This window comes from Macaca fascicularis, chromosome 8 (assembly GCF_037993035.2).
Source record: "Macaca fascicularis isolate 582-1 chromosome 8, T2T-MFA8v1.1".
In the NCBI taxonomy this organism is placed as follows: Eukaryota; Metazoa; Chordata; class Mammalia; order Primates; family Cercopithecidae; genus Macaca; species Macaca fascicularis.
The window spans coordinates 153,899,739-153,912,258 of NC_088382.1; the positions used below are offsets into that span (position 1 = coordinate 153,899,739).

At 47.2% G+C, this 12,520-nt stretch overlaps 1 protein-coding gene across 49 annotated transcripts in view; it reads left to right on the forward strand.

The window, feature by feature from the left end:
• MROH1 (maestro heat like repeat family member 1) overlaps nucleotides 1-12,520 on the forward strand; it is a 118,697-nt gene that overhangs the window by 77,620 nt on the left and 28,557 nt on the right. For 48 of the 49 annotated variants that reach the window (XR_012416786.1, XR_012416791.1, XR_012416793.1 and 45 more), the window contains 3 exons: nucleotides 932-1,054; nucleotides 12,027-12,134; nucleotides 12,278-12,422. Coding sequence is in view for 31 of the 49 variants with exons in the window: in XM_065519850.2 (XP_065375922.1) it covers nucleotides 932-1,054; nucleotides 12,027-12,134; nucleotides 12,278-12,422 (376 nt within the window). In the remaining 18 variants the exon portion in view is untranslated. Of the gene's footprint in view, nucleotides 1-931; nucleotides 1,055-12,026; nucleotides 12,135-12,277; nucleotides 12,423-12,520 lie in introns of those variants that run through there. The other variant, XM_073999771.1, reaches the window with a different exon arrangement.

The following is a 12,520-nucleotide window of genomic DNA, read 5'->3' on the forward strand; positions in this document are numbered from 1 at the left end:
CATGCAGGCTCAACCCTAGGATTGTTTGGGTGATAACTGCAGCTTCAGGGACTAGATTTATGGTACACACAGGAAACATGGGGATCACACGAGAGAAGCTAGCTCGGAAGGACATCAGCCCCATCCCCTGAGGCCAGGGTGAGCCCCGGAGGGAGGGACGGGTGTATCTGGAACCTGGGAAGGGCAGCCTCCGATGCACAGGAGGCGGAGGTTGGGGGCAGGGTGGCTTTGGGAGGAGCCCTCAGCAGAGGCGCTCTGGGAGTTGGGGTGCAGCTTGATGGAAGTGGATAGAGGAGGGAAAGTGAGAGAGATGCTCCCCTCTGGCAGCAGGGGAGGGAGGAAGGGGAACTGGAGGAAAGAATCCTTCCCTGTGGACCTGAGCACATCCACAAGCTGTGGGAAGACTGCCTTCAGGGGCGAATGGGCCTCCACACAGCCTAGGGACAGAGAAAAGGGCAGGCGCAGGTGGTACAGGTACGTCCAGCTACAGGTGTGGGTGCAGACCCAGGTAGGCAGGTATAGATATGGGTGTGAGTGCAGGCTTAGGTGTGGATGCAGGTAAGTATGGGTATGGGTGTGGGAGCAGGCATAGTTGTGGATGTGGGTGCAGGTATGGATGCAGGCACAGGTGCAAATGCGTGTGCAGGCATAGGTGTGGGTATAGTGTGGGTGTTGGCGCAGGTATGTGGGTACAGGCCCAGGTGTGGATACAGGTAGGTACAGATGTGAGTACAGGTGCAGGCCCAGATGTGGGTGCAGGTAGATCCAGGTACAGCTGTGGGGGTAGGTCCAGGTACAGGTGTCAGTGTAGCTGCAGGTGCAGGCACATGTGTGGGTGTGGGTGGGAGGAAGACTGAGGTTCCTCTCTTCTGGCTGGACTGGCATGGCAGTCTCTGCATCCCCTTCCTGATCTCCCGTTTGTTCTGGGCAGGTGAAGCGGGCAGTCGTGCAGGTGATCAGTGCCATGGCCCACCACGGCTACCTGGAGCAGCCTGGAGGTGAGGTGATGATTGAGTACATCGTGCAGCAGTGCGCGCTGCCCCCCGAGCAGGAGGTAAGAGGCTGCCACCTTGCCTGCCTCCTAGGCCCACGCTGCCCCTGACCTGTGTTAGGCACTCTCGTCGGGAGCCTCTGGCCCGGCAGAGGGTGGATGTGTGGGCTGCAGTCTGCGTGCGGAGGTGCCCTCTGCTGTCTTTTGTTTGTTAATAGAGACAGGGTCTTGCTCTGTGGTCCAGGCTGGAGTGCAGTGGCTATTCTCAGGTGTGATCATAGCACGCTGCAGCCTGGAACTCCTGGGATCAAGCGACCCTCCCGCCTCAGCCCCATGAGACTGCAGGCACACGCCACTGTGCCCGGCTCCCTCTGGTTTCTGAGTTAGAGCCTCTGCACTGAGCCAGTCCTCTCGGCAGCTCCCAGGACTCGGAATGCAGAAGCAGGAAATAGAGAGTTTGTCCTGTTTGGGGCTTTTCTATTTAAGAAGTTACTGTACAAATACCAGTTTCTTCTTGAAGGAGAGCAAGTGGCGAAATAACCCACAGATGGTCTAGACAGCCTCTGTCACCCTGAACTGCTGCCCGCTGGCTGCTGAGCACGTCTGCACTCGAGTCCCTGGCTCTGGGTCTGGTTCTTCAAGTTGGCAAAGCTGGTCTGTCCACCGAGGCCAGCTGAGAACAGAGAGGCCGCCCTCCTTGTGTTCTCGTGACCATCACTGTAGTGCCTGCTATGCCCCAAGTGGGATACGTGAATTTATCTGGAAACATCAGAGCCCGGGGAGAGTATGCTGTGATGTTGCCTCTAAGTGCGTGGTCGTCAGTGAGGAAGCTGCGCACGTGTCTGTTCTGCAGGCCCCAGCAGGTGGGCCACCACCAGCTCAGCTGATTCTGACCTCAGCATCTTCACAGCAGCTCCATGGGTCGTTAGGCATGACCTGGAGAGCCAAGGCCTCTGTTTTAGTCTTTTAGTTCCCAACGTTTGGGAGTTGGAGGTTTCTTTGAATATTATAAAACATTATTAAGGTTTTCTAAAACCAAAAGAAAAACCATTTTGAATAGATGGAATCTCACAGACTCAAATATTTTTATCTATATAATAATAATTATTGTTATCTTTGAGACTGGGTCTCGCTCTGCCACCCAGACTGGAGTGCACTGGCGAGATCACAGCTCACTGCAGCCTTGAACTGGGCTGAAGCGATCCTCCTCCCTCAGCCTCCTGAGTAGCTGGGACTACAGGCTCATGCCTCCACATCTGGCTAATTTTTTATTTGTTGTAGAGATGGGATCACACTATGTTGCCCAGGTTGCTTTTGAACTCCTGAGCTCAAGCAGCCCTCCCACCTTGGCCTGAAAAAGTGCTAGAGTGACAGGTGTGTGCCACGACACCCCAGCACTCGTGTTTTAACCACAGCACCTTGCTGTTTCTGTGGAGCCTCTCAGTCTGCATTGCTTTTTGTGTGGGGTTCAGTGTAACGACCTTTCTGCTTTTGCATGTTTCAAATTATTTGTGATAAAATGTTCAAAAAGCAAAGCAGGACATGTTGCTCTGAGACAAGTGGGCCTTGGGGTGTTCGCCAGACACACTGCAGAGGGGGTGAGTGGCAGCGGCCGGCCCTGTGGTGCCACTGGGTGCTGGGCTCTGTGGTGCAGCCCAAGGGGTGGCCAAATGATTCTGGGGCAGTCAGGTGCAGGGCCACTGGGGAGGAGAAGACAAATCCAGGGAGTCTCACCTGGATGTAGATTCCCCTTCAAGGTTTTTGGAGAAACATGAGTTAAAGATTAGAATTAGTTATTATTTTGCCGTTTTATCTCTATTACCCCACCTAACTTTCATTTTTTTTTCCATTTAAATTTTTTTTTTTTAATTTTTTAGAGACAAAGCCTCACTCTGTTGCCAAGGCTAGAGTGCAGTGGCACGATAATGGCTCCTTGCAGGCTCAAACTCCTGGGCTCAGGCGATCTTCCTGCCTCAGCCTCCCAAGTAGATGGGACCACAGGCATGCGCCAGCCACCATGGGTGGCACTTCTTGTGCCCATTTTCAAATTGGGTTGTTTTCTTATTATCAAATTTTGAGAGATCTTTCTATATTCTGGGCACAAGTCCTTTGTTGGATTTATGGCTTATAAATATTTTGTTTTCTTTTTTTTTTTTTTAACTTTTAATACATACTGTTTTGTTCTTGAGTAGAGACAGCCTGTGTTCCCAGGCTGATCTCTGACTCTTGACCTGGAGTGATTCACTTGCCTCAGCCTCCCAAAGTGCTGGGATTATAGGTACGGGTCACTGCGCCTGCCCATAAATACCGTCTTACAGGTCTGTTGCGTTCTTGTCTTTTTGCTTTCTTAACCCTGTCTTTCAGAGAGCAGAAGTTTTAATTTTCTTTTAATAGCCAGTTTACTTGAGATGGAGTCTCACTCTGTTGCCCAGGCTGGAGTGCAGTGCTGCAATCTTGGCTCACTGCGACCTCCGCCTCCCAGGCTCAGGCAATTCTCCTGCCTCAGTCTCCCGAGTAGCTGGGATCACAGGCATGCACTACCAGGCCTGGCTAATTTTTTGTTTTTTTAATTTTTTTTAGTAGAGACAGAATTTTACCATGTTGGCCAGGCTGTTCTTGAACTCCTGACCTCAGGTGATCCACCTGCCCCGGCCTCCTAAAGTGCTGGTATTACAGGTGTAAGCCACTGCGCCTGGCCTAAAAGTTTTAAGTTTTAGGATTCACATATAGGTCTATGATTCATTTTTAGTTTTTGTTTTTTTTTTTTGAGATGGAGTCTCTTCCTATTGCCCAGGCTGGAGTGCAATAGTGTGATCTCAGCTCACTGCAACCTCCACCTCCTGGGTTCAAGCAATTCTCGTGCCTCAGCCTCCCAAGTAGCTGGGACTACAGGCATGCACCACCACGCCAGGCTAATTTTTATATTTTTAGTAGAGACAGGGTTTCACCATGTTGGACAGGCTGGTCTCAAACTCCTGACCTCAGGTGATCCTCCCGCCTCGGGCTCCCAAAGTGCTAGGATTACAGGCGTGAGCCACCGTGCCCGGCCTTTTGAGTTAATTTTTGTTAAAGTGAGGTGTGCTTGAGGCTCGTTTTTTTGCATGTGAATGTCCAGTTGTCCCAGCACCACGTGTTGAGAACACTCTTCTCTACATTGACAAATTGCCTTGCATCTTCATCAAAAATCAGGCAACTGTATAGATTATCTCTAATGCTCCAGCTCCGCTCGTCTGCGGTATCTGTCATCATCTGTCATCAGCACCCCACTGTCTTTCCATGGCTTTATGTTAAATTCTTTTTTTTTTTTTGAGACAGAGTCTTGCTTTGTTGTTACTCAGGCTGGAGTAAAATGGTACCATGCTGGCTCACTGCAGCCTCCACCTCCCAGTTCAAGCAATTCTCGTGCCTCAGCCTCCTGAGTAGCTGGGATTACAGGCGTGCACCACCCCGCCCATCTGAGTTTTGTATTTTTAGTAGAGATGGAGTTTCACTGTGTTGGCCAGGCTGGTCTCGAACTCCTGGCCTCAAGTGATCCACCTGCCTCGGCCTCCCAAAGTGCTGGGATTGCAGGTGTGAGCCACTGTGCCTGGATGCTTTATAGTAAGTTCTGGAGTCAGGTAATGTGAGTTTTCCATCTTTGGTCTTTTTTGATCATGTTTTGGCTATTTTAGTTCCTTTGCTTTTCCCTGTAAATGTTAGAGTCCTCTTGTTGATAATATTCAGTCTTCCAATCCATGAAAACAGCACGTTTCTACATTGATTTAGGTCTTCTTCGATTTTGTTCACCAGTATTTTGTAATTCTCAGCATGTAGAGTCTGTATATTCTGGTATTTTGTTAGATTTTAAAAGCTATTTTGTTTTTACTGCCATGGTAATGGTACAGTTTTGTTTCTTTCAATTTCTAAGTGTTCATTCTTAGTGTATAGAATATACAATTGATTTTTAGATATTACCGTGTATCCTGTGGCTTTGCTTTTTTATAGATTCTTTGGGATTTTCTACATAGAGCATCATGTCTTCATATAGGCAGTTTTCTTTTATTTGTAAATCTAGATGACCTTTCTTTTTTCTTGACTCAATGCATTGGTGAAGTCTCTAGTGAGAGCAGCCACCCCTGCTTCATTCCCATGAGGGGAACATACTGCCTTTTACTATTAAGAATGCTGGGGGCAGCCGGGCACGGTGGCTCATGCCTGTAATCCCAGCACTTTGGGAGGCTGAGGTGGGCAGATCATTCAATCTCCTTGAGTTCAGGAATTCAAAACCAGCCTGGACAACCTGGTGAAACCCCATCTCTACAAGAAATACAAAAATTAGCTGGGTGTGGTGGTGCATACCTGTAGTCCCAGCTACTTGGGAGGCTGAGGCAGGAAGATCACTGGAGCCTGGGAGGCAGAGGTTGCAGTGAGCCAAGATCATGCCACTGCACTCCAGCCTGGGCGACAGAGCTAGACTCTGTCTCAATAATAATAATAATAATAATAATAATAATAATAATAATAATGTCTTTGCTAATCTCCTGGACAACTTGTTGCAGTTTCTCCATCAGCAGTTTCTGCTGCACCGTGGTATTTTTGTTGTGGAGAAGACTTCTTTCCTTAACCCTCAGGAACCAACTTCTGCCAGCTTCCAGCTTTTCTCTTCCAGCTTCCTTACTGCTCTCAGCCTTCACAGAGTTGCAGAGAGTTGCTCTGGATTAAGCTTTGGCTTAAGGGAATGTTTGGCTGGTCTGATTTTCTGTGCAGACCAGACTTTCTCAATGTCAGCAGTAAGGCTGTTTTGTTTTCTTATCATTCGTGTGTTCACTGGAGTAACATTTAATTTCCTTCAAGAGCTTTTCCTCTGTATTCATGACATGACTGACTAGCACAGGAGGTCTGGCCTTTAGCCTGTTTCAGCTTTTGACATGCCTTCTCACTAAGCTTAATCAGTTCTGGCCTTTGATTTAAAGTGAGAGATGTGGGGCTCTTCCTCTCACATGAACACATAGGGGCGATTGTAGGCTTTTAATTGGACTAATTTCAACATTGTTGTGTTTCAGGGAGCAGGGAGACCCTAGCAGAGGGAGACAGGTGGGGAGTGGCTGGTCAGTGGGTCAGGACACCCAGCATTCATTGATTAAGCCTGCAGTTTTATACATTGCAGTTCATAGCACCCCAAAACAATTGTGATAGTAACATCAGAGATCTCTAATCACAAATCACCATCACAGATATAATATTAGTGAAACAGTTTGAAATATTCCAAGAATTAGCAAAATGTGACACAGAGACACACACCAAGCACATGCTGTTGAAAAAGGCGCCATAGACTTGCTGGACACAGGGCTGCCCCAGACCTTCCACTTAGTTAAAATGCAGCACCTGTGACATCCAGTAAAGCAGAGCTCAGTGAAACAAGGTCACGCCTGAATGGACTTGCTTGCTTGTTTTTATTGACACATAATAGATGTCCATATACTTGGGGTACATATGATAATTTAATACATTCATATTATGTGTAAAGATCAAATCAGGGTAGCTGGGATATCCACCACCTTGCATGTTGGTTTTTTCTTTATGCTAGAAGCATTCTAATTATTCCTTTCTAGCAATTTGGAAATGTACAATAGATTATACTATAATCTATAATCTATAGTGGTAAACTATAGTCATCCTACTGATCTATAGGATACTAGGTCTTTTTTCTGAATATATATTTGTACCCATTAATCAGCCTCTCTTCATACCCCCACCTTCTACCCTTCCCGGCCTCCGGTAACCACCAGCCTACTTACTGTCTGTCTCCATGAGAGCCACTGTTTTGCTCCCGCCTGTAACAGGTTTTCATTGACGCCCTTTATCAGCTTGAAGAAATTTCTTTCTATTTCTAGTTTTCTAGACTTTATTATGGATGTTATGGATTGATGTCAAAATTGAAACAGTTTTGTGCATCTGTTGGTGAAATTATGTATTTTTTCTTCTTTTGACTGTTAGTATGGTAGATTATATTGAGTGTTTTGTTTATTTATTTTTTTTATGAGTCAGGGTCTTGCTTTGTTACCCAGTTTGGAGTACAGTGATGCAATTGTGGCTTACTGCAGCCTCAACCTCCCAGGCTCAAGCAGTCCTCCTGCCTCAGTCCCCCAACTAGCTGAGACCACAGGTGGGCACCACCACACCTGGCTAATTCTAAGTTGTGTTGTTGTAGGGATGGGGTCTCTCTGTTGCCCAGGCCAGTCTAGAACTCCGGGCTCAAGCAGTCTTTCTGCCTCGGCCTCCCAAAGGGCTGGGATTACAGGCAAGAGCCACAGCACCTGGCCATGATTGCTTTTTTAGCAAACCATTTTTATTATGGTAAAATAACATAAACTTGACTGTCTCAACCCATTTTAAGTGCACACTTCAGCGACATGAAGCATATTCGCATTGTTGTGCAGCCATCACCATCTTCCAGCTCCAGAGCTCATCCATGTTCCCAAACAGAAACTGTCCCCATTAAATGCTAACTCCCATTCCCTCCTGCTCAGCTCCTGCACCCCACCGTTTACCTTTATGAATTTCACTACTCAAGGTACTTCGTGTGAGTGGACGTAAACAGCATTTGTCCTTTTGTGTCTGGCTTCTCCCACTCAGCATAAGGACCTAAATGTTCTCCCATGGTGTAGCGCTGCCAGAATTTCCCTCCTTCAGGGCTCAGTATTCCGTGTGTGGAGACGGCGTAGCGCTTACCCTTTCGTCCCTTCCTGGACACTTGGGGTGCTGCCACCTTCTGGCTCCTGTGAATAATGCTGCTGTGAACGTTGTTGCTTTGTAGAAAATTCTGAAATTGGGAAGTACAAGTTCTCTAACTTTGTTTTTTTTCAAGATCATTTTGGCTATTTTGGGTCCCTTGAATTCTCGTGTGAATTTGTTTTAGGATCAGCTTGTCAATTCTTGCACAGAAGTCACCCGTAATTTTTATAGGGATGGCACTGAATCTGTGTATCTGTTTGGGGAGTAGTTCCATCTTAACAATATCAAAATCTTTGTATCTGTGAACATGGGATGTATTTCTATATTTTTAGGTCTTTATTTTAACGTTTTATAGTTTTCAGAGTATGAGTTTTGCACTTCTTTTGTTAGATTTATTCATAAATATTTTATTCTTTTTGATGCTATTGTAAATGGAATTTTCTTTTTTTTTTTTTTTTTTTTTAGATAGAATCTTGGTCTGTCTCCCAGGCTGGAGTGCAGTGGCACAATCTCGGCTCATTGCAATCTCCACTTCCCAAGTTCAAGCAATTCTCCTGTCTTAGCCTCCTGAGTAGCTGGGATTACAGGCGCCCACCACCATGCCTGGCTAATTTTGGGGTTTTTTTTGTTTGTTTTTTCTTGTTTTGGTAGAGATGGGGTTTCACCATGTTGACCAGGCTGGTCTTGAACTCCTGACCTCAAGCCATCTACCCGCCTTGGCCTCCTTAAGTGCTGGGACCACAGATGTGAGCCACTGCACCCGGTCTGAATTATTTTCTTAATTTCATTTTCAGTTTATTCTTTGCTACTCTATAGAAATACAATTATTCTTTCTTTTTTTTTGAGACAGAGTTTCACTTTGTTGCCCAGGCTGGAGTGCAATGGCACGGTCTCTGCTCCCTGTGACCTCTGCCTCCTGGGTTCAAGCAGTTCTCATGCCTCAGCCTCCTGCGTAGCTGGGATTATAGGTGCCTGCCACCATGCCCAGCTGATTTGTTTTTGTATTTTAGTAGAGACAGGGTTTCACCATGTTGGCCAGGCTGGTCTCGAACTTGTGAGCTCAGGCAATCTGCCCATCTCGGCCTCCCAAAGTGCTGGGATTACAGGCATGAGCCACTGTGCCCGGCCTACAATTATCCTTTCATATTGATCTTGTATACTGCAACCTTGTTGAACTTGCTTATTAGTTATAATAGTTTTTATTGGATTTCTTAGGATCTTCTGTAAGGATTGTGTCATCTACAACTATAGTTTTACTTCTTTTTTTCAACCTGGATGCCTTTTAATTTTCTTGCTTAACTGCCCCAGCTAGAACGTCCAATACTGTTGAATAAAATTGGTGCGAGCCGGCACCCTTGTCTTGTTCCTTCTCTTTGTGTAGAAGCATTTAGGCCGGCACCATCAGGTGTGATTCCGGCTGTGGGCCTTCATCAGGTCATGGATGCTGCTTTCTAGTCCTGCTTTGCTGAATGTTTTTGTCATGAAGAAGTACTAGATTTGATGTGCTTTTTACTGTGTCTAAAATGAGCTTGTCATTTTTGTTTCTTTATTTTAGTGATATGGTATATTTCATTAGGTGATTTTCAGATGTTAAACTCGCATTCTTCGTCATGGTGTACAATCATTTTTATACATTGTTGTCTTCAGTTTGCTGGTATTTTGTTGAGGATTTTCATGTCTATATTTATAAGAGATCATGGTGTATGCTTTTCTTATGCCTTTGTATGATATTTGTGTAATTTGTACACACACAGGTACATACATGCACAATTTTCTTCCAACTCATTTGAGAGAAAATTTGAGACATTATGTCCCTTTATCACTGACTACTGAATGCCTTGTTTATTTCCTAAGAATAAGGACCTTGTTCTGCACAACCGTAGTCCAGATGTTGCAATCAGGAAATTCAACATGGAGGCCATCATGTCACCTGATCCATGCACTTCCTCGGTCATCCCAGTTCTGTCCCTTTAGCTGCTTTCTGGCGCAGGGTACAGCCCAGACACATACATTGTGTGGCTGCTGTGCCCTGTTAGCCTCCTGCCCTTGTGTTTGTTGACCTGGATGCTTTCAAAGAATCAAGACCAGTTATTTTGTTGAATAGCTCAGGTATGATGGTGTTTCCTCATGATTTAACCCAGGTGATGCAGTTTTGGGAGGAATCTCGTGGAATTTTGTGTGTCCCCACCAATGTATCATATCGGGGGTCCTAGTGTTGGTTTGTTTCAGTGTTGATCTTGTTAGTTTTGCTCACTTGTCTGTGCTCGGTGTCGGCACTGGAAAGTTGCTGTTTCTGCCTTGTAATAAATGAGTAGTTTGTAGGGAGATCTTTGGGATTAAGTAAACATCTTCTTGTGATTAATCAGCATCAGGCCCCGTGCCGTCATTCATGCCTGTAATCCCAGCACTTTGGGAGGCTGAGGCGGGTGGATCACTTGAGGTCAGGTATCCAAGACCAACCTGGCCAACATGGTGAAACCCCATCTCTACTAAAAATACAAAAAAACTAGCTGGATATGGTGGTGGGCACCCGTAATCCCAGCTACTCAGGAGGCTGAGGCAGGAGAATTGCTTGAACCCGGGAGGCGGAGGTTGCAGTGAGCCAAGATCACCCCCCTGCACCCAGCCTGGGTGACAGAGCGAGACTCCATCTCAAAATAAATGAATAAATAAATAAATGCTTAGTCAACATCAATTTTTTTATCATCCACGGATGGTTTTCTAACTCCAGTGATATTGCTGTACTTGATTCTTTGGCCTCTGTTGTGACAAAGCCTCTCCTATTATGTGCATGCATCTCTCTCCGTGTGGACTAGTGGTTTGCTGTTTGACACAGGGGTCCATGTGCAGTCCCTGTTGCTGGCCTTGGTGTTCAAACTGTCCCACACTTGGTCAGTAGCACCCCTTGGAGCACACAGGCCCCTGTCCTGAGGCCCCACTGCCCTTTCTGGCGCAGGATGGCGTCCCAACTCACCCGGGGCTGCCCGTGCCTCCGCTCTGCAGTCCCTTCCATGAACCACTGGTCTCTTGTTTCTGGGAAGCTCGCTCCTTTATTTCTTGAGTATTTCTTGCCCCTGTTTTTGTGTCTCACTGACTCTGGTGTATCCGTTATCCAAAGGCTAGCACTGCTGTCTTCACCTCTTTCAGCTTTTTCTTTTTCCATTCTTTTAAAATTTCTTCTTCCTTGGAGCCTTCGGCAGCCTGTTCTTCCAAGTCAGTAATTTCTTCCTCAGTGAACATTATTTGTTTCCTGAATTGAATTCTTTATTTCATGGTTATACTTTTTCACACCCTGTCTCTGGGATTTTCCTTGTTCTTGTCTCCTCATTTCCCTGTAGTGGTACCTTGTTTCCCTGTTGTGGTACTCTGGGGGCATTTTTTCACATGAGCATTGTCCCCGGTCTGTGTCCTAAGGTTCGTGTTTCTGGTGGAGTTGGAGTATGTCCTCAATGTTCGTTATTGGGTATTTTGCAATTTCTATTTGGTTTCTTTATTAACCCAAATGATTCTTTTATGATCTTTAAAATCTGCAGGTCGACAGGTTTTCCTGGTTGTCGTGGATTTATTGTTATATTGAGTCTGGCCAGGTTGGTTTCTGCTTCTAAGTGTTGGTTGCAGTATTATTTTTGACCTAATGGTCAGGATTTCAAAGTGGTTTGTGCATGTTTGGTATAAAGTTCTATCTATATTTTTAGAGCCTACTGTAAAAATTGAAGTTCAAGGTCTAAATATCACTATTTTTTTTTCTGTGTGGCTTTTGGCTTCTGAAAGAGAGGGATTAGAAGTCCCTGCACTGTTGCCATTTTTCCAAATATGCCGCTTTGTCGTTGAGCTTTTACTCTTTGGTATTTCAAAACCTGCATGGAACGTGTGGGAAACAGAAGTCGTCGTCTTGCGGGGACGCCTGCCGGGTAGCTGAGCGCACAGAGAGGACGGCAGGCGTCCAGCCCGCTGTGGCTGCCGAGGCTGGGTGGTGTCTTGGTGGGAACCAGGTTTTCTGACATGGTTTATGTTCCCACAGAGGCTATCCCGTTCCTCCCCTGCAGGCGTTGCAACGTCATGAGCAGTTATTTTTTAATGGAGTCAGTAGCTTAGCAAATGCTCAAGGTTTTGTTTGTTTTGGAGATGAGAACTGAGGCAGGTGAGCCTGCTTTCTTGGGTGATCTTAGCGGAGAGTGCCTTTCCTGTCTGTGGCAGGTCGTGCACACGTCTGCATGTCCCGCGGCGAGGCCCAGGGTCTACCCTGCTTCCGGGCAGGCTGTGTCCTCAGGCCCAGAACCACGGCCGCCCACGCACACCTTTGCCTTTTGCCTTCCTCCAGCCTGAGAAGCCAGGCCCCAGCAGCAAGGACCCCAAGGCCGACAGTGTGCGGGCCGTCAGCGTGCGCACCCTCTACCTGGTCAGCACCACCGTGGACAGGATGAGTCACGTGAGTGCACGGCACCCGTCCCTGCCTGGCGACAGCAGAGCTCTCCAGGGCGGTGGCCCAGGGTGTGCAGGCCCTCTGGCAGGGCCCTGTCTGCATGGGACCTCCCTCTGGGTGGATGCAGACCAGGCCCTCCGCTCCCCCAGGTCCTCTGGCCGTACCTGCTCCAATTCCTCACCCCTGTGCGCTTCACCGGGGCCCTGACTCCGCTCTGCAGGAGCCTCGTGCATCTGGCGCAGAAGAGGCAGGAGGCCGGGGCGGACACCTTCCTCATCCAGTACGACACCCATGGTGCGTGCGGCGCCGTACCCCACCTCCCCGCTCCTGTCCCCACTTCCCCATCCTCCAGTTCCTGACCCCCACCCCAGGGCTGCAGGCAGCCCCCCACT